The sequence below is a fragment of the Xyrauchen texanus genome, chromosome 10 (genome assembly GCF_025860055.1).
Source record: "Xyrauchen texanus isolate HMW12.3.18 chromosome 10, RBS_HiC_50CHRs, whole genome shotgun sequence".
NCBI classification, from domain to species: Eukaryota; Metazoa; Chordata; class Actinopteri; order Cypriniformes; family Catostomidae; genus Xyrauchen; species Xyrauchen texanus.
Window position 1 is genome coordinate 5,649,959 of NC_068285.1, and position 20,977 is coordinate 5,670,935.

A 20,977-nucleotide genomic window follows, 5' to 3' on the forward strand; every position below is an offset into this window, starting at 1 on the left:
GGACACAAAGGATGAATATAGAGATACAGTTTTCAATGCTTTGGGATTAACAGAGCTTTGGATAGTTTCCATGTAATCATTTTTAAATAGAGAAAAGAGGTTTAGAGCCAGTACATGTTTGCTTATGTATGTGAAATTTAGCTACAAGGAAACACAAATTAATTATGTAATATTGGCCTGTTTTCTCTTGAGTAGTCAAACAAACCAAAGAAAACATCTTTAAAGCAGAAAGAAAAGTCACTTATGGTTTCGAACTTTATCGCAACACTTGACGAGAAGTCCGATTCATTTCCGCGAACCGGTTCTTTCGGAAAGATCGTTTCCATGAATCGGTTCAGTAATCGATTCGTTTACGTCAAATATGACGTCTCTAACACGTAATTCTAATATCCCGGAGTCATGGTTTTCACGCTCAAACATTTAAATAAAGCCATATGTGAACGCACATTGCTGATTATAACCTTTTATTCAAGTTATAATAATAATAATAATAATAATGGCGTTTTATTGTCATTAGTGTTTCATTCTGTGATCCTGCAGTTCGAATATGTCTGATATATTGATTACAAGTTTCCTTCATTAACGTGCATCTAAATGAATCAATACAGACACTGATGCACAAACACGGATATGTTCCACGTGTCTTAAATCGTATTTAATATAAATATATATAGAATATTTCATTAAAGAAACAGTTCGGTCCATGCTCGTTCATGACCTCGGTACGCGCATGCGCAGAATATCTGCAGCTCACTCGTCAGACTCCTCGGTAATCTCCGGCAAGCTTCGACAGTCAGTGGGACCGGCTCGTTCGTGGCCAGTATTTACTTCAGCTCTTTTTCCTGCAAAGCACTTTTGCACCTGATTTAATTGTTATATTGCAATGATATAGATTGTTGCCGTGCTGTTTGTACATGAAACAAATTTACTTCAGCTGTGCATCTTGCGTCATCAACCCGGAACTAAAGTCCGATTCAGTTCAATGTTGTGAACCGACTCGCCCGGTTACATGCTGAAAATCGGTTCAAATGAACGATTCGTTCAAGTGTCGGACATCACTGAAACACTTTCACTTTGTCTTTTGTGTGTTTCTCCGTTCAGTTCTTTCTGCGGATACAAAAACACGTGAAATAAAGTTACACAATAATATTTTTTACACTCTCTTCATAACAATAGCAATGGGTGCACTTATTATTTTATATTTTCTCCTTTTTCCAAGTGTTGTGCAACAAGGTAAGAGTTTCTGTATATTTCCTTCAATAGATGTCTCGAATGAAGATTTATTATTGATTGCAAACTGCAAATATAAAAACAGTTTGAGTTTACTTTCAGATAATATATATTTATATTTCATATAAATAAAGGCTGGACAAATGTAAAGTGTGTAAAATGATAGAGGCCTAGTTTAGCAAACATTTAGTCTTTTTACATCTGACCATTGTTTTATATGTGTGGAATCTAATTATTGATCAAAAACAAGTTGTTATATTGATTTTAAATGTAAAGTAAAAGATGATTCTTCTTTCTTGTTTGTATTTTTTACTTTTCTCAGAGAAACACTCAATCCAGCACCAGATTGTGTACAGCGGCCTCAAGACATCTCATGACACAGTCTCTGGATCTCTGTTGAGTGCTGTTAGTGTGTGTGATGATAGACAGATCGCTAACTACAGTCATAATGAAGGAGACTGGATTTCAAATCATTGGAATTATGAAATCTGGAGAGATGTTCCTGATTTTTTTCATTATAGAGACTGGTTTCCATATGATTATAGTGACTGGTTTCTACATGAGATTATTGAGTGGTTTCTACATCAGATTCATATTCTGTCAAACTGCACAAACTCCAAGTGTTCTGGTGAGTTTAATGGGTTTCTCTGATCAATCATCAGATATGTTATGAAACTGTAATTATCTATAATCTGTGTGAGATTATAATCAATATTTGTGTTGTGATTGTAGAGCTTCATGTACTTCAGGGAAGAGCTGGATGTGAGGTGGAGAAACGTCCTGATGGAGAAATCAAGAATCTGAAGGGGTTTAATGAGTATCAATATGATGGAGAAGATTTTATTGTCTTTAATTTTAACACAACACAGTGGATCAAAAAAAATCCCAAAGCCAATGAAACAATACTGGAGTGGGACCATCAAACAATACAAAACCAAATCATCAAGAATCAACTCAAGAACTGCATGAACTGGATCTCCACATTTAATAATACTCAAATAAGTATGTTTCAATAAGTTTTAGTAGTAATAGTAGTTCTAGCAGTATTTTTAAACAATTTATGTGCTGTACAAAAACTAATTAAAGAGACTGAGGAAATTAATCACATAAAAGTATGAAAACTTGAATGAGTTCATGTTGTCATAAGTCTCTGGAGTTTGATGTATATATCCTGAATTATTCTTTATGATGAATTATATCAGTATTTATTGTTGGTTCTTTTGGCTCCAGCTCTTCCAGATGTTGAGGTGTTTGCTGTTGAATCTCCTCAAGACCAAAACAAGTTGATTCTGACCTGTCTGGCCACTGGTTTCTACCCCAAACACCTGGAGATGAATATGATGTTGAACGGCATTAAACTGGATCATGTAAACTCTTCTGGAATCAGACCAAACGGTGATGAAACCTTTCAGCTGAGAATCAGTGTGGAGATCCACAGAAATGAGACAGAGGGTTTTGAGTGTCGTGTCAATCACATCAGTGTAAAAGAGCCGGTTAAAATAAAATGGGGTAAATATGATCATATCTTCAGTATTGAGTGAATATGTGTACGAGTGTTGCAGTTTTCTATCTGGTTGACCTGTTGATTAGATCAAATTACACATCTGGAAATATTATTTAGTTGTTGTCTGTGCATCAGATCAGATTTATGAATCAGTTTAAAGGGATTTGTAATGTATTTAGTTTTTTGTCTTTTGTTATTTTGCAGGTGGAGAATGCAGTAACTGCAGTGAAGCATCTAACGCAGATGTTACAGCAGTCGCAGCAGTATTTGCAGCACTTGCAGTGTTCTTCATTGTGATTTTTATTTACATCCTTATAAGAAAAAGGTCTAATGGTGAGTTCAAATGATTTCATTTGGAAGTTGTTACTTTAAATTGTTCTTGAATCCGTTTTCAATAATTGTATGTCAGATTTCTTGGTTTGATGTCTGAGGTGTCTTTCTAAATCTCACAGGATGAACATTAATATTGAACATTAATCGCACAAGAACTTGATCATTGAATAACTTGGAATATTAATATTAAATGAACTCTTCATTACACTATAAAGATATTTTTAATTAACACTTAATTAATTTTATGCCACATGAATACACGCTCGAGATGTCAACACGGCGCAAAAAGGTATTCGTGTGAACGTCCCGTTTAACTCGTCATTATACTATAAAAAGATTTTGAATATTAATTTAATTTATTTTATGCCACATGACATGGGTCCAAAAAACAGCAGGACGTGACTCAAGACGTCGATCTAGTGCAAAAACGTATTCGGTGTGAACGGCCCTTTTAACTTCAATATACTATAGAAATATTTTTATATGTAAAATATAAGAATATTTCAATATTTCAAGACAATCTCAAGTCATTCTTTCAATTCTGACTAAATCTCATCTTTGCTAGAACACTATACCTTGATAATATTTTTAAATATTTAAATCTCTTAAATGATATCAATCTTTAGATATCTTAAATATCTTACATTTATTCTTCTGTTAAAACTTGTGTATTATTGAGCTGTAAAGTTATTTAAATCATAATTTTTTATAGTCATTTTAGGTATTCTTGATATTTGTCATGGTAATGAAGTTGTAAAATTGTCTATAACATTACAAAGGTGCGGTTAGTAAGTGATTTAATGACAGTAAATGTCTTGTGTCTATACTTTTGAAATATGAGTGTTATAATGTGTATGGATTAAACCCCATTGACTTCCATTGGAAGTGTCTCACTGGAACACAGAGTTTTGCTTTTTTAAAGAAAAAGATTAACGAGTCGAAATAAGCGAAGTTGCATCATAATGATGTAAGCGAAGTTTCATCGTAATGACGTAAGTGAAGTTTCATCGTAATGACGTAAGTGAAGTTTCATCGTAATGACGTAAGCGAAGTTGCATCATAATGACGTAAGCGAAGTTGCATCGTAATGACGTAAGCGAAGTTGCATCATAATGACGTAAGCGAAGTTGCATCGTAATGATGTAAGCGAAGTTGCATCCTAATGATGTAAGCGAAGTTTCATCGTAATGACGTAAGTGAAGTTTCATCGTAATGACGTTGGCGAAGTTGCATCATAATGACGTAAGCAAAGTTGCATCATAATGACGTAAGCGAAGTTGCATCGTAGTGGCGTAAGCGAAGTTTCATCGTAATGACGTAAGCGAAGTTTCATCGTAATGACGTAAGCGAAGTTGCATCGTAGTGGCGTAAGCGAAGTTTCATCGTAATGACGTAAGCGAAGTTGCATCGTAATGACGTAAGTGAAGTTGCATCGCAATGGCGTAGCGAAGTTGCATCGTAATGGCGTAGCGAAGTTGCATCGCAATGACGTAGCGAGTTGCATCGTAATGGCGTAAGGGAAGTTGCATCGTAGTGACGTAGCGAAGTTGCATCGTAATGGCGTAGCGAAGTTGCATCGTAATGGCGTAAGTGAAGTTGCATCGTAATGGCGTAAGGGAAGTTGCATCGTAATGGCGTAAGGGAAGTTGCATCGTAATGGCGTAGGGAAGTTGCATCGTAATGGCGTAAGCGAAGTTGCATCGTAATGACGTAAGGGAAGTTGCATCGTAATGACGTAAGGGAAGTTGCATCGTAATGGCGTGAGGGAAGTTGCATCGTAATGACGTAAGGGAAGTTGCATCGTAATGACGTAAGGGAAGTTGCATCGTAATGACGTAAGGGAAGTTGCATCGTAATGACGTAAGCGAAGTTGCATCGTAATGACGTAAGCGAAGTTGCATCGTAATGACGTAAGGGAAGTTGCATCGTAATGACGTAAGGGAAGTTGCATCGTAATGACGTAAGGGAAGTTGCAACGTAATGACGTAAGCGAAGTTGCATCGTAATGACGTAAGGGAAGTTGCATCGTAGTGACGTAAGGGAAGTTGCATCGCAGTGACGTAAGGGAAGGTGCATCGCAGTGACGTAAGGGAAGGTGCATCGTAGTGACGTAAGCGAAGTTTCATCGTAATGACGTAAGCGAAGTTTCATCGTAATGACGTAAGCGAAGTTGCATCGTAATGACGTAAGGGAAGTTGCATCGTAATGACGTAAGGGAAGTTGCATCGTAATGACGTAAGGGAAGTTGCATCGTAATGACGTAAGCGAAGTTGCATCGTAATGACGTAAGGGAAGTTGCATCGTAATGACGTAAGGGAAGTTGCATCGTAATGACGTAAGGGAAGTTGCATCGTAATGACGTAAGGGAAGTTGCATCGTAATGACGTAAGTGAAGTTGCATCGCAATGACGTAAGCGAAGTTTCATCGCAATGACGTAAGCGAAGTTTCATCGCAATGACGTAAGCGAAGTTGCATCGTAATGACGTAAGGGAAGTTGCATCGTAATGACGTAAGCGAAGTTGCATCGTAATGACGTAAGCGAAGTTGCATGGCAATGACGTAAGCGAAGTTGCATCATAATGACGTAAGCGAAGTTGCATCGTAATGACGTAAGCGAAGTTGCATCGCAATGACGTAAGCGAAGTTGCATTGCAATGACGTAAGCGAAGTTGCATCGTAATGACGTAAGCGAGTTGCATCGCAATGGCGTAAGGGAAGTTGCATCGTAATGGCGTAGCGAAGTTGCATCGCAATGGCGTAAGGGAAGTTGCATCGCAATGACGTAGCGAAGTTGCATCGCAATGACGTAGCGAAGTTGCATCGTAATGACGTAGCGAAGTTGCATCGTAATGACGTAAGGGAAGTTGCATCGTAATGGCGTAGCTGAAGTTGCATCGTAATGGCGTAAGGGAAGTTGCATCGCAATGACGTAGTTAAGTTTCATCGTAATGGCGTAGCGAGTTGCATCGCAATGGCGTAGCGAAGTTGCATCGTAATGACGTAAGCGAAGTTGCATTGCAATGACGTAAGCGAAGTTGCATCGTAATGACGTAAGCGAAGTTGCATCGTAATGACGTAAGGGAAGTTGCATCGCAATGACGTAAGCGAAGTTTCATCGTAATGACGTAAGGGAAGTTGCATCGCAATGACGTAAGCGAAGTTTCATCGTAATGACGTAAGCGAAGTTGCATCGCAATGACGTAAGCGAAGTTGCATCGTAATGGCGTAAGCGAAGTTGCATCGCAATGACGTAAGCGAAGTTGCATCGTAATGACGTAAGCGAAGTTGCATCGTAATGACGTAAGGGAAGTTGCATCGCAGTGACGTAAGGGAAGTTGCATCGTAGTGACGTAAGCGAAGTTGCATCGTAATGACGTAAGTGAAGTTGCATCGTAATGACGTAAGGGAAGTTGCATCGTAATGACGTAAGCGAAGTTGCAGCGTAATGACGTAAGCGAAGTTGCATCGTAGTGGCGTAAGCGAAGTTTCATCTTAATGACGTAAGCGAAGTTGCATCGTAATGACGTAAGCGAAGTGTGAGTACATCATAAGTGTGTTTATCAAGGTCAGATGTGTGAAGTATTTTAAATGTCAGTAAACAGACAATAATACTTGAATGTGTTTGACTAGATTTAATGTTCACTCGACTCATTCTGGTGATAAACTGTGTGTGACTGAAGAATTCCTGTTTGTGGTGATTTTTATTATTACAGGAAACGAGTCGTCAATCCATGAGATGCTACTAAATTCACTGACACTACAGAAACTAAAGAAAGTACTGAGTGATGGTGAGTCTGAATCCTCCACAAATTACCTTTAACTAAATTGAATGAAATAAAATCTGTGTATAAATATGTTTGGTTTACTGACACTGTACAGCATCACTGTCATACATGAGAAAATGCATGAACATGTTTAATAACCATATTATATCCATATTAGGGCATATTATAACCCTAAACCATATTATATCCACAGTGAGTCTGGGTTAGGGTTAGGGTGGGGTTGGTCAGAGGGGAACTGGCCCCCACAGTGAGTCTGGTTTAGGGTTAGGGTGGGGTTGGTCAGAGGGGAACTGGCCCCCACAGTGAGTCTGGTTTAGGGTTAGGGTGGGGTTGGTCAGAGGGGAACTGGCCCCCACAGTGAGTCTGGTTTAGGGTTAGGGCGGGGTTAGTCAGAGGGAACTGGCCCCCACAGTGAGTCTGGTTTAGGGTTAGGGTGGGGTTAGTCAGAGGGAACTGGCCCCCACAGTGAGTCTGGTTTAGAGTTAGGGTGGGGTTAGTCAGAGGGAACTGGCCCCCACAGTGAGTCTGGTTTAGGGTTAGGGTGGGGTTAGTCAGAGGGAACTGGCCCCCACAGTGAGTCTGGTTTAGGGTTAGGGCGGGGGTTAGTCAGAGGGAACTGGCCCCACAGTGAGTCTGGTTTAGAGTTAGGGTGGGGTTAGTCAGAGGGAACTGGCCCCCACAGTGAGTCTGGTTTAGGGTTAGGGTGGGGTTAGTCAGAGGGAACTGGCCCCCACAGTGAGTCTGGTTTAGGGTTAGGGTGGGGTTAGTCAGAGGGAACTGGCCCCCAAAGTGAGTCTGGTTTAGGGTTAGGGTGGGGTTAGTCAGAGGGAACTGGTCCCCACAGTGAGTCTGGGTTAGGGTTAGGGTGGGGTTGGTCAGAGGGAACTGGCCCCACAGTGAGTCTGGTTTAGGGTTAGGGTGGGGTTAGTCAGAGGGAACTGGCCCCCACAGTGAGTCTGGTTTAGGGTTAGGGTGGGGTTAGTCAGAGGGAACTGGCCCCCACAGTGAGTCTGGTTTAGGGTTAGGGTGGGGTTAGTCAGAGGGAACTGGCCCCCACAGTGAGTCTGGTTTAGGGTTAGGGTGGGGTTGGTTAGAGGGAACTGGCCCCCACAGTGAGTCTGGTTTAGGGTTAGGGTGGGGTTAGTCAGAGGGAACTGGCCCCCACAGTGAGTCTGGTTTAGGGTTAGGGTGGGGTTAGTCAGAGGGAACTGGCCCCCACAGTGAGTCTGGTTTAGGGTTAGGGTGGGGTTAGTCAGAGGGAACTAACCCCCACAGTGAGTCTGGTTTAGGGTTCGGGTGGGGTTAGTCAGAGGGAACTGGCCCCCACAGTGAGTCTGGTTTAGGGTTAGGGTGGGGTTAGTCAGAGGGAACTAACCCCCACAGTGAGTCTGGTTTAGGGTTAGGGTGAGGTTAGTCAGAGGGAACTGGCCCCCACAGTGAGTCTGGTTTAGGGTTAGGGTGGGGTTGGTCAGAGGGGAACTGGCCCCCACAGTGAGTCTGGTTTAGGGTTAGGGTGGGGTTGGTCAGAGGGGAACTGGCCCTGGTTTAGGGTTAGGGTGGGGTTAGTCAGAGGGGAACTAACCCCCACAGTGAGTCTGGTTTAGGGTTAGGGTGAGGTTAGTCAGAGGGGAACTGGCCCCCACAGTGAGTCTGGTTTAGGGTTAGGGTGGGGTTGGTCAGAGGGGAACTGGCCCCCACAGTGAGTCTGGTTTAGGGTTAGGGTGGGGTTAGTCAGAGGGGAACTGGTCCCACAGTGAGTCTGGTTTAGGGTTAGGGTGGGGTTAGTCAGTGGGGAACTGGCCCCCACAGTGAGTCTGGTTTAGGGTTAGGGTGGGGTTAGTCAGTGGGGAACTGGCCCCCACAGTGAGTCTGGTTTAGGGTTAGGGTGGTGTCACGACCGGCTCAAAGCCGTGACAAATGAAATGGAGGACACAGTGATTGGGTTGCAAAAAACAAACATTTATTAACATAAATGTTAAAACATAAAAAATAAGAAAACATGGTCATCTGTAATGTTTGTCAGGTGCATGGATGTACAAGTATCAGTAACCGAAAATAAACAACTAAACCAAATAACAAAAAGCCGAGCCCAAACCAAACACAAAATAACCCGGAGAACAGACTTCCCTCTACACTAGCCAGCCTAACTTTTATAGAGGGATGAACAGGTGGACTTCGTTCCCTTGATGAGTCTTCTAGCCACACCCACTAGCCCGCCATAGCAATATGAGTAGAGACTCGTCACACTCTCCCCCTAAAAAGAAGAGCACAGGAACTTAAAACACGCCCAAAACCCAAACAAAAACCCCCCACTACAAAATTCAAACAGTCCAGTAAGCGAACTTAGTCCAACTCTAAATTTTCCCCAGTCTTTTCACGTCTCCCGTCCTTCCAGCAACCCCTGCACCTGGGAAGCAAATTAAGAAAAGAACAAAGAGAAAAGACAGGAAAAATTTTACAAATCCTTTGACACTAGACTATATGAATACGGGACAAGGCATCAGCAGTTATGTTCTCTGAACCTTTAATGTGGCGAATATCTAACAGGTATCCCTGTAAAAACAAGCACCACCTCATTAATCTCTGGTTTGGGGTTCTGCAACGAGTGAAGAAAAACTAAAGGGTTGTGATCAGTAAAAACCACCAGAGGTCCCTCAGATGAACCCACATACACTTCAAAGTGTTGTAAAGCCCAAATCAACGCAAGCGCCTCCTTTTCAATCACAGAGTAATTAAGTTGATAAGAATTAAACTTTTTAGAAAAGAATCCAACTGGATGATCAATTCCATCTTCATTAGTCTGTAACAGAACGGCACCAGTACCCACATTGCTGGCATCCACTTGCAACTGAAATGCTTGGTCAAATTTTGGAGCTTTCAAAACAGGATGCTCCGTAAGAAGCATTTTTACCTTTTCAAAGGCTTGTTGACAGCCTGGCGTCCAACAGAAGTCTACTCCACCCACTAATAAGTTTGTCAGGGGCCACCACTGTAGAAAAATTTCTACAAAAACAACGATAAAAACCCACTATTCCAAGGAATCGCATCAGTTCTTTCTTTGTGGTAGGCATAGGGTAATTATCAATTGTTTCTACTTTTGCACGGACAGGGCGACTTGGCCCTGCCCAACCACTTTCCCCAGGTAAACTACTGTGGCCTTGGCAAACTCACATTTTAACAAATTAACGGTCAAATTTGCCTCCACAAATCGATCAAATAGTGCTCTAATTTGAATGAGGTGTTCTTTCCAAGTTTGACTAAACACCGACGACGTCATCTAAGTACACAGCGCATCCCTCAAACCTGAAATAACTTCGATTCATTAAACGCTGGAAAGTTGCAGGAGCATTTCTCAACCCGAAACTCATAACGTTATATCGAAAATAATCCTGACGGTAAAATGAAAACAGAAATCTCACGAGCTCTTTCAGTTAAAGGCACTTGCCAGTAACCCTTTAGTAGATCAAACTTGCTAACAAATTTTGCGTTTCTAACATTTCTTTTTTCATATCCGTTTGAATTAACAACAATTGTTTTTGTTGGTCAAATGTTAGTTGAGACATTGATGCAGCACTTACAAAAACAGAAGCATCTTCCACGGATTTAGACTCCAAAACTCTGTGTTCAGATAGCCCGGTCTTAATCAAAGCTTTAATACTATCTTTTGTACGTTTATCTTGACTTGACAAGCTAATTTTGTAATGAGTTGCAAGTTCTACTAGTTGGTCTTTAGAAAAAACATCCAACAGATCTTCAGACGGAGCACTAATAAATTCCTCAACCTTTAAATCCATGGTGAAATACAAGCGTACTGACTACTTAATCCAGACAGAAATGTATATATCTGAGGGGTAAAAATTGGATAAACAGTTCCCTCTAACTAAACCCAGAAACTATCTAAACTTATCCCTAATCTTCGTACAGTTACTTGCAGCGGGTTTTTATACACTGTAAACCAGTGTTTGAAATGGCAACCGATTAACAAGTCACCATTACAAAACACGGACGTGTTCCCGAGACAACTGCTCTAGCTGCTTTCACCGCACAAACAAAACAAACTAAAATAAAAAAAAATCAGAGTATCCCGTTAAGGATACCCTGCTAAACCTAAACAGGGAAAAGCATATCCAACAAGAAACCTCCCCTCAAACATACCAATAGAGTCAGTACTTACCGAAACCCACCTCCCGTGAAATCAGCCAAAAAAAAACAAACAAACCAATCACTATAATCCTCCACAAACTTTCAAGATTCATCAAACATCACTAAGAAAAAAAAAAACACATTTAACGAACTAATCATTAGATTAACAAAATCAATTATTTAACTAACAAAGTTATGGACGAGCCCCCACATTTGTCACGACCGGCTCAAAGCCGTGACAAATGAAATGGAGGACACAGTGATTGGGTTGCAAAAAACAAACATTTATTAACATAAATGTTAAAACATAAAAAATAAGAAAACATGGTCATCTGTAATGTTTGTCAGGTGCATGGATGTACAAGTATCAGTAACAGAAAACAAACATCTAAACCAAATAACAAAAAGCCGAGCCCAAACCAAACACAAAATAACCCGGAGAACAGACTTCCCTCTACACTAGCCAGCCTAACTTTTATAGAGGGATGAACAGGTGGACTTCGTTCCCTTGATGAGTCTTCTAGCCACACCCACTAGCCCGCCATAGCAAGATGAGTAGAGACTCGTCACAGTGGGGTTAGCCAGAGGGGAACTGGCCCCACAGTGAGTCTGGTTTAGGGTTAGGGTGGGGTTAGTCATTGGGGAACTGGCCCCCACAGTGAGTCTGGTTTAGGGTTAGGGTTGGGTTAGTCAGAGGGGAACTGGCCCCCACAGTGAGTCTGGTTTAGGGTTAGGGTGGGGTTAGTCAGAGGGGAACTGGCCCCCACAGTGAGTCTGGTTTAGGGTTAGGGTGGGGTTGGTCAGAGGGGAACTGGCCCCCACAGTGAGTCTGGTTTAGGGTTAGGGTGGGGTTGGTCAGAGGGGAACTGGCCCCCACAGTGAGTCTGGTTTAGGGTTAGGGTGGGGTTAGTCAGAGGGGAACTGGCCCCCACAGTGAGTCTGGTTTAGGGTTAGGGTGGGGTTAGTCATTGGGGAACTGGCCCCCACAGTGAGTCTGGTTTAGGGTTAGGGTTGGGTTAGTCAGAGGGGAACTGGCCCCCACAGTGAGTCTGGTTTAGGGTTAGGGTGGGGTTAGTCAGAGGGAACTGGCCCCCACAGTGAGTCTGGTTTAGGGTTAGGGTGGGGTTGGTCAGAGGGAACTGGCCCCCACAGTGAGTCTGGTTTAGGGTTAGGGTGGGGTTGGTCAGAGGGAACTGGCCCCCACAGTGAGTCTGGTTTAGGGTTAGGGTGGGGTTAGTCAGAGGGAACTGGCCCCACAGTGAGTCTGGTTTAGGGTTAGGGTGGGGTTAGTCATTGGGGAACTGGCCCCCACAGTGAGTCTGGTTTAGGGTTAGGGTTGGGTTAGTCAGAGGGAACTGGCCCCCACAGTGAGTCTGGTTTAGGGTTAGGGTGGGGTTAGTCAGAGGGAACTGGCCCCCACAGTGAGTCTGGTTTAGGGTTAGGGTGGGGTTGGTCAGAGGGAACTGGCCCCACAGTGAGTCTGGTTTAGGGTTAGGGTTGGGTTAGTCAGAGGGAACTGGCCCCCACAGTGAGTCTGGTTTAGGGTTAGGGTGGGGTTGGTCAGAGGGGAACTGGCCCCCACAGTGAGTCTGGTTTAGGGTTAGGGTGGGGTTAGTCAGAGGGGAACTGGCCCCCACAGTGAGTCTGGTTTAGGGTTAGGGTTGGGTTAGTCAGAGGGGAACTGGCCCCCACAGTGAGTCTGGTTTAGGGTTAGGGTGGGGTTAGTCAGAGGGGAACTGGCCCCTATAAACTGATTTCTATTAAGTGTTTTATTATTATTAACAGATTCTGGTTCAGATGATGAAATCTCCAAACATCAAAGTATGGACAATTTAACAAGTATGATCTGTTTCTTTATTACTGTCAATCATGTAGTGAATCACATGATGAATCTGAATCATTAAACTCTCTTTTCTGTGTTCAGATGTTCATGAGACTCAAAGCCTTGATGACATCAGACTGAATCCAGCAGAAGATCTCACAGCAGCGAGAGGTGAAAACATCTACATTTATAATTCATATTCACTAATTACTGTAATCTGAATATTGAACGTGTCTTTTAATATCTTTTACAGGTTTTATGGGTTCAAATAACTCTCTTCCGAACTTTGGTGAGTTAAGATACACTTTAATGAAGTTTTATAGATGTAATGAAGTAGAGACAGGATGTTATTTTTTATTTTGTTCAGCCATGAAGAGAGACTCCAGTGATCCCCATCAGAACACAGTTACCCAGAATGCCCTGCTGTTAGCACCACAAAGTAAGATCAACAGTTTCTTCTCAACTCACTAAAATCATTTCACACCAGAGGTGGGGGACTCGAGTTGCATGACTTGACTTGCAAATTTAAGGACTTGCTCGACTAAATGAAGAAAATGTCTTGACTTGAACTGAATGACTCGACAATGACTTTTTATTATTTTTTTCATTTACTTATTATGTAATGAAATGTGTTTAAAGAAATATTGCGACATCAATTCATTCATATGCACAAATGTAAGATCGCCAGCACCACTGATCTGCATCTGCACAGTTAACGCTGCGCTCACAACGCGCCAAAATGATTGTCCAGTTCCCAAAATAATCTCTTTGGATATAAAGATTTCGAATTGGATCGTGTGAATAAAAAAAGTTTCCAAACTTTTCTGAAAATGATCCGATACAACCTCCAATTTCATCAGACATTTCAAAAACCACAAGGAAAGGAAAGTGAATAATTTCATTATCCAGAAAGATTCATATGTAAAATTACTGTTCAAATGTTTGAGGGTTGTCAGTAAATTTAAAATTATTCAGGATTAATCTCGTGTTTTGTAGCGCGACAGGTTTGAAATGATCCGACATTGCCTCTAAATGTGTGTGCGCCTTTTTTCAACCTTCTCAACAATATACCATAAACATGTGTCAGCAATATAAAAACATTTATTTAAAACGTGACGAGTATAAAATATCCAGAATGACTCGTGATGAAATCCAAGTGCTCTCATAGTGATTATGACTGAAGACTTTAACTAAAGTGCTTGATTGTAAAACCTTTATGACTGTTTTATATAAATGAAAGCATTGAAAAGCATTGCACTATATAATGAATATAATGTCTCGGCATTATTGTGAAATATATCTGTAGTATTGTGAACTATGTTTATCCCTGACTGATGCAGGTGTGACGGGTCCTTAAACAAGCCCTCATAATAAATCTCTGATTGATAAATTCACTTGTGTAATGGATTACTGTGAACTGTGTGTCAATGATTGACTTATGATCAATAATATGGTAATAATCAATACACTGTATTATAAAGACACTTTTATATTGTCTTATCAATGACACAAGAATGTAATGCATTTTAATTATCTGAATGTTTTATATATATATACTTTTTTAATATTAAAAGATAACTATGTTTCATCATTATATATTGAATTATTGTTATATGAGGGGCTTTCTCAGCAAATATTTGTATATGTGATTAATCGTGATTAATTAATTTGATTAAAAACTGTAATCTATTGACAGCCCTAATAAACATATATATATTTTATAACACTTTACTGTTATACAATTCATATAAATAAATAAATGTAAGTTCATCTTTTCAGAGCAAAAATAAATATTATTTCAAAAATGAATCTTTATTTATTTTAGTGCTGTTGCTTGATTTGTCTGAACTGCACTCGAGACTTGAACATTTGCTCCCACTGTTCACATCGATTTCATTTTGTCCAGTTACTCAAATAATTGATATTTACAATATTAGTGTTGATTTGAAACACATCAAATAAATCAATGCTGTTATTCTGTGTTTCAGAACTCTGTAGATCCATTGAACTCCCGCCAAAACTCCGTAATGTTTCAATTCATTTATAATATTATATAAAACTGTCATTTTATACATAAACATTTCTTATGAAAAATATTTACAATCAGAAAAACAAATGACTTTAAAATAAATGAGAAATTAATTTAAATGTACAGTTCTTAAATGTCATTTACTTTAAATTAATTGTAATTTATTTGTTTCTGCAGGTCTAGACAGAAACGACCCCCATCAGAACACCGTTACCCAGAATGCCCTGCTGTTAGCACCACAAAGTAAGATCAACAGTTTCTTCTCAACTCACTAAAATCATTTCACACTGATTTCATTTTGTCCAAAGTTACTCAAATAATTGATATTTACAATATTAGTGTTGATTTGAAACACATCAAATAAATCAATGCTGTTATTCTGTGTTTCAGGACGCTGTGCATCGATGGGTATCCCGCTACACTTCAGTAATGTTTCAATTTCTAATATAAAATAAAACCGTCATTTGATACGTAAACATTTCTTATGAAAAATATTTACAATCATTAAAACAAATGACTTTACATTTAATTTAATATCTCATTTATTTTACAGTTCTTAAATGTCATTTATTGTAAATTAATTGTAATTTCTTGTTTTTTCAGCTCTAGACAGAAACGACCCCCATCAGAACACCGTTACCCAGAATGCCCTGCTGTTAGCACCACAAAGTAAGATCAACAGTTTCTTCTCAACTCACTAAAATCATTTCACACTGATTTCATTTTGTCCAAAGTTACTCAAATAATTGATATTTGCAATATTAGTGTTGATTTGAAACACATCAAATAAATCAATGCTGTTATTCTGTGTTTCAGGACTCTGTAGATCCATTGAACTCCCGCCAAAACTCCGTAATGTTTCAATTCATTTATAATATTATATAAAACTGTCATTTTATACATAAACATTTCTTATGAAAAATATTTACAGTCATTAAAACAAATGACTTTACATTTAAATTAATTTCTCATTTATTTTACAGTTCTTAAATGTAATTTACTGTAAATTAATTGTAATTTTTTGTTTTTTTCAGGTCTAGACAGAAACGACCCCCATCAGAACACCGTTACCCAGAATCCCCTGCTGTTAGCACCACAAAGTAAGATCAACAGTTTCATCTCAACTCACTAAAATCATTTCACACCGATTTCATTTTGTCCAGTTACTCAAATAATTGATATTTGCAATATTAGTGTTGATTTGAAACACATCAAATAAATCAATGCTGTTATTCTGTGTTTCAGAACTCTGCAGATCCATTGAACTCCCGCCACCAAACTTGAGTAATATTTCAATTATTTTATAATATTATATAAAACTGTAATTTGATACATAAACATTTCTTATGAAAAATATTTACAGTCATTAAAACAAATGACTTTACATTTAATTTAATTTCTCATTTATTTTACAGTTCTTAAATGTAATTTACTGTAAATTAACTGTAATTTCTTGTTTTTTCAGCTCTAGACAGAAACGACACCTCTGACTCCAGTTAGTTGATCATCCAACGATTTAAACTACAGCGATTATGAATTATAGTTTATTTCTGTGTGTTTACATGTTCTTACACAGATTATTCTTCATAAATCAATAATGCATAAGTTTATATAAACACTACAAACTGTGTTTTTATCAGGGAAAGGTCATAAACGTTCATAAAATCATTCTGACGGCGTATTGAATGTGTGCATGTTTATGTTTTAACATCAAAATGAGAGAAAACCCCAATCTCATGTAAACACTATTTTACTGTCAGATTTTTAGAATGAGCTGATTTATATTTTCATGCCTTCAGTGTTTAATCTGTCTATATTTATTGTTACTTTATTAATCCCAATGCATTAACTAATGTTAACAAGTATTAACATATAAGCTATGGACTTTATATAAAACATTATATTTTATCACTGTATGTATTATATATCCATTACTTTTATACTGGAGTCGAAGTTCTCCTTTACAACACTACTTATTATTATTACTGTATGTGTTTATGTTTGTGTGTTTTTGTTTAATGCAATTTTACTTCGTCCAGTTCTCATTTTACCCCATTACAGAGCTGATTTATATGTTCATGGTGCTGCCTTCAGTGTTTAATCTGCAACATCTGTGTAACTTCTGTTATTAGTGTGAGATTAAACTGCAGTTTGATGAATAATCTCACTGTGTTGCTGTTTTTCTGTGACACATGAAGTGAATGTTCCCTTTACAAAAAGCTTCACTATGATGTTGCGCTGCTAAGCGCTAGGGGAACAACCTAGTTGTGACCGAGCTGAATAATGTGTGGAACACGTCAATGAACATTGACCGGAATTTATAGCCTCGGCTGATGTAATCATTAGATGCACCTGAGGCCAGGCTATAAATGGATACGTCACCAGGTGATCGATCAGATACTTCTTTTGAAGAGCAGTCCTGGGACGTCCCAGTGCGGCAAAGCAGCGCAACATCTTGTTCCACTTTTTTCAGGGAACAAGGGTTACACGTGTAACCTGAGACGTTCCCTTTACAAAAAGCTTCACTACGATGTTGTGCTGCTAAGCACTAGGGGAACGCAATACCCACGCCGCCGCACTTGGGGCTGTCCGGACCCCTACGGTTGTGCAGTGTACTCACAAAAACACGAGAGGTCTCAAACACGAGCTTCAGATGTCGACTCAAGGGCATAAGAGCCCGGAGTAGCATAAACATCTAAACCATCCAATTTTGATGAATGTGTGCGAAGAGAACCCTATCGCAACACAAACTTGTCATAAAAACTGATGAATGTGTGCGGAGAGGACCAGCCTGCCGCATCACAAACTTGTTCAGGTATGAGCTGAGATGTCGACTCAAGGGCATAAGAGCCCGGAGTGCAGAACATCCAAACTATAAAAGTCTAATGAATGTGTGCGGAGAGGACAACCTGCCGCATCACAAACTTGCTGCAGAGGGAGACCTCTAGCCAAGGTTTTAGAGATTTAGTGTAATAACCTAACTCTCTCTCTGGAAGGGGAACACATACCATGGGCCTTTTAACCAGGAGATTTGAGTTTTGTTTTTTTTTACATAAAGAAATCCAGTTTACGGTAGTGAGAACACGCCGTTGAAAAGTGGCGAGAGAATTAAATCCTGACGCCCTTATAAGACCCACAGAAAAGGATATATCCGGCAGAAGTTTCCACGCTGCCAGGATCTCTGAGATGGGTATTATATTTTAGCATTTCCTGTTGAGGGTTATTAGGTGTTTACGTCCTGAATAAAATGCAGGAACAGCGAAAACACCCAATTTTGACGGAAGCCTCTTCAACCCGAAACACCAAGAGGTGGCGGGAATGGAGGGGCTTCAAGGGGGTACCGGGAGGGGTGAAGTGAAGCACCCTAATCTAGGCACAAGACCGTCAGGGTTTTCTCTTACTATAATTTATAGTCCTGAGGTCTTGCTTCGGGGGCTGGCGAGACTGTCCCCAATCCCTGGGAGGAGCAGCATAGTGTGCAGAGCAGCACCAGCCTGACCTGCTGCTTGATAAGCCCCTCCCACTAAAGTGGAGGTTGTCCTACAAGGCTTAGAGGGGAGAGAGGGCTTCTTAAGTGACGATGCCGAGCCCGGCGAGAGATGGCCCGCAAGGGTCTCTTTGACCGGCAGCATCACTGAATACCCCCGTGCCTCAGCACCCACGATAGTCGAATATAATGACGTCGAGGGTATGTGAACATGGGAAGAAATTTTTTTTAATTAGTTTTTTTTTAGGGTTCCTCCATGAGCGAAAAAGCTCTTCATGGAGGTTATCAAAGAAGGGAAGGCACCCATGAGGCGTTCCCTTTCTTAGACTGGAAGATAAAATCTATCCCCTAATTTGGAGCGTTTGGGGGTCTCTTTTTCGCGTGGCCAATCCAACTGGAGTCTGGCAACCGCACGAGTAGCAACATCGAGCAATTCCTCCGTAGAATTTTTATTGCGGACGGAAAGCTCGGAGGCGGGAAGAGAATCGCGATCCACCTCATGATCCAAGAAGCGTCGGAGCAGCCGAGATCATGTGAAGGACCAGCTGGGTTTGGGGAGAGAGTGAGAAAGGGATCAACCCGTCTCTTGCTCCTCAGCCAAATCCATGCAAAAGCCCCACAAACAATCTTTTAGTGAGTGCTGACTCCGGAAGAAGCGAGACGAGCACGACGCACTCTGCCTGTTAAAGCAAATCGCAGTGCTCGCACCCGCCCTGCTGCAACGCGAGAGCAGCGTGCTCTTACCCCCAAACAAACAGCAAAAACTGATGTGTGCCGTCTTCAGCTATAGAGCAAGAAGAGGGGAACACGTTTGCGGCTTTCAGTCATTCTCTCTATTAAATATATATTGTGGCAGCGGGGGCGTGGTCAAGCGCCCGTCCGGGAGAGAAAAGCGGTAAGGGCGCTCTCACCTGAGCTAAATTATGTCTAACACCTGTCTCTAATTACAGTAGAGCGAGGAGAGCGGATAAAAAGCCAGCAGCCACAGAGCAGAGGAGGACGGACGTACAGCAACTCAGTGTTTCTGTGCTTACGTGTGTGTGTGTGTGTTTGTGTGCACATGATAAAGAACCATTAAAAGACTTACCTTGTGCCAGATCCCCAGTTTCCCTGTCCTCCTTGAGAAGGTCTTTACACTGGTGCCGAAACCGGGAAGAAATTGATGATGGAACAGAGTAAGCCCCATAGAGTCCTCCCAGCTGGCCGGAAGTCCTCCAGTCCTCGCTACACTCCATCAGAGCCACCAACAATCCCTGCTTGAGCTCCGGCAAGACCAGGATCGTCGGTTCTTCGAGATCATGCGGGCTCAAGCAGAGGACCGGCACGCCATCCGGAGCCTCCTCAGCCAGGAGGCCGCTCCAGCCGCAGCCAGCGACCACGGACACCAGCGCCACATTGCCCCCACCAGCGTTACAGAAGATGGGGCGGCAGATGACCCAGAAGCATTCATCGACCTGTTCGAGCGAGCGGCGGAGGTTTGGGGGTGGCCCCAAGACCAGTGGGCAGCCCGGCTAGTCCCTCTCTTGTCCGGGAAGCACAGCTCGTGGCGCCAACAACTGCCGGCAACAAGCCTCCTGGTTTATCCCGATCTGAGGAAGGCCATCTTGCAGCGGGTTGGTCGAAGCCGGAAGAAAGTCGCCAGCTCTTCCGGGCCTTGAAGCTTGATAAGTCCGACCGCCCGTTTGCATTAGCCCAGCGGCTCCGTGATGCTTGTCGGAGGTGGCTGCTCTCGAGGACACGGCGTCGAGGAACTAATCGACCAGGTGGTACTGGAGCAGTTTGTTCAGCGTTTGCCCCAGAAGGCGGCCGAGTGGGTCCAGTGCCACCGCCCGGCGTCGCTGGAGGAAGCCGATCCGACTTCGCGGAGGACCACATGGCGGCGATTCCTAGGGCGGATGAGCCCTCTCTGTCTGTCTCCCCTTCCCTGTGTCTTCCCCTGTTTTTTCCCTCCCCTCTTCCCTCTCGCTCTGCTCTCTCCCAGGGTCCGTTCCTGCCCCGCATGAGCGCGGGCGTTAGCGCCCAGCTCCCGGCATCGGGAACACCGCCGAGCCCTTCCCCATCCTTCAGCCGCTCTCCTCCTCAGGTGGGGGCACCCGCCAGCATGCAGGTGCGGCCGCAGCGCCTGGGCGGTCTGCTGGAGGTCGCGGAGACCGGACCACTTCGGGATCAGTGTCCGCTGATGGAAATAGGGGCAGTGGTGCGGGTCTCCGATGTTCCACAGACTGCCCCGATCGGGCTGGAGCGTGCAGTTCGGTAAGAATCCAGGGGGTACATACCAAGCTTTGTTGGATACCGGCTGTAACCAGACCACCATCCACCAACGCTTGGTTCAACCCGAGGCTTTGGGCTCAGCTAAACTGGTGAGGGTAAGGTGTGTACACGGGGATATTCACAAATATCCCGTGGTGACCCTGGCGATCAAATTCAGGGGAGAAAAACATAGTGTAGAGGCAGCGGTTAGTCCCGCCTCACCCATCCGCTAATTTTGGAGTGCGGATTGGCGAATTTTAGAAAGATATTGGAGGAGTTTGTGCGGATGGGTCCTGCGTGAAAGTGAAGGGGTGTGTGATGTCGCGATGCCTTGGCGGGAGGCGGAGCCAGGGCCGTCCTCTGCTGCTCGAGTGGCGTTGGAAGGGGCGAGGT

The 20,977-nt window shown here is 42.1% G+C and overlaps 1 protein-coding gene across 13 annotated transcripts; it reads left to right on the forward strand.

Moving 5' to 3' along the window:
* Positions 1-1,044: 1,044 nt before the first annotated feature.
* LOC127650420 (zinc-alpha-2-glycoprotein-like) lies at positions 1,045-16,948 on the forward strand. 13 transcript variants are annotated; one of them, XM_052135851.1, is made up of 18 exons: positions 1,045-1,233; positions 1,553-1,858; positions 1,963-2,232; positions 2,461-2,739; positions 2,939-3,067; positions 6,782-6,856; positions 12,782-12,835; positions 12,921-12,989; positions 13,072-13,107; positions 13,186-13,257; positions 14,807-14,842; positions 15,025-15,090; positions 15,238-15,273; positions 15,451-15,516; positions 15,664-15,699; positions 15,882-15,947; positions 16,093-16,131; positions 16,313-16,948. In XM_052135851.1, exons 1-18 carry the CDS (start codon positions 1,179-1,181, stop codon positions 16,345-16,347), a joined length of 1,725 nt encoding a protein of 574 aa, XP_051991811.1. In that variant the 5' UTR covers positions 1,045-1,178; the 3' UTR covers positions 16,348-16,948. The 13 variants fall into 13 exon arrangements, with proteins under 13 accessions (XP_051991811.1, XP_051991812.1, XP_051991818.1 ...); XM_052135852.1 differs by lacking the exon at positions 12,782-12,835; XM_052135858.1 differs by lacking the exons at positions 15,882-15,947; positions 16,093-16,131.
* The last annotated feature ends 4,029 nt before the right edge of the window (positions 16,949-20,977 follow it).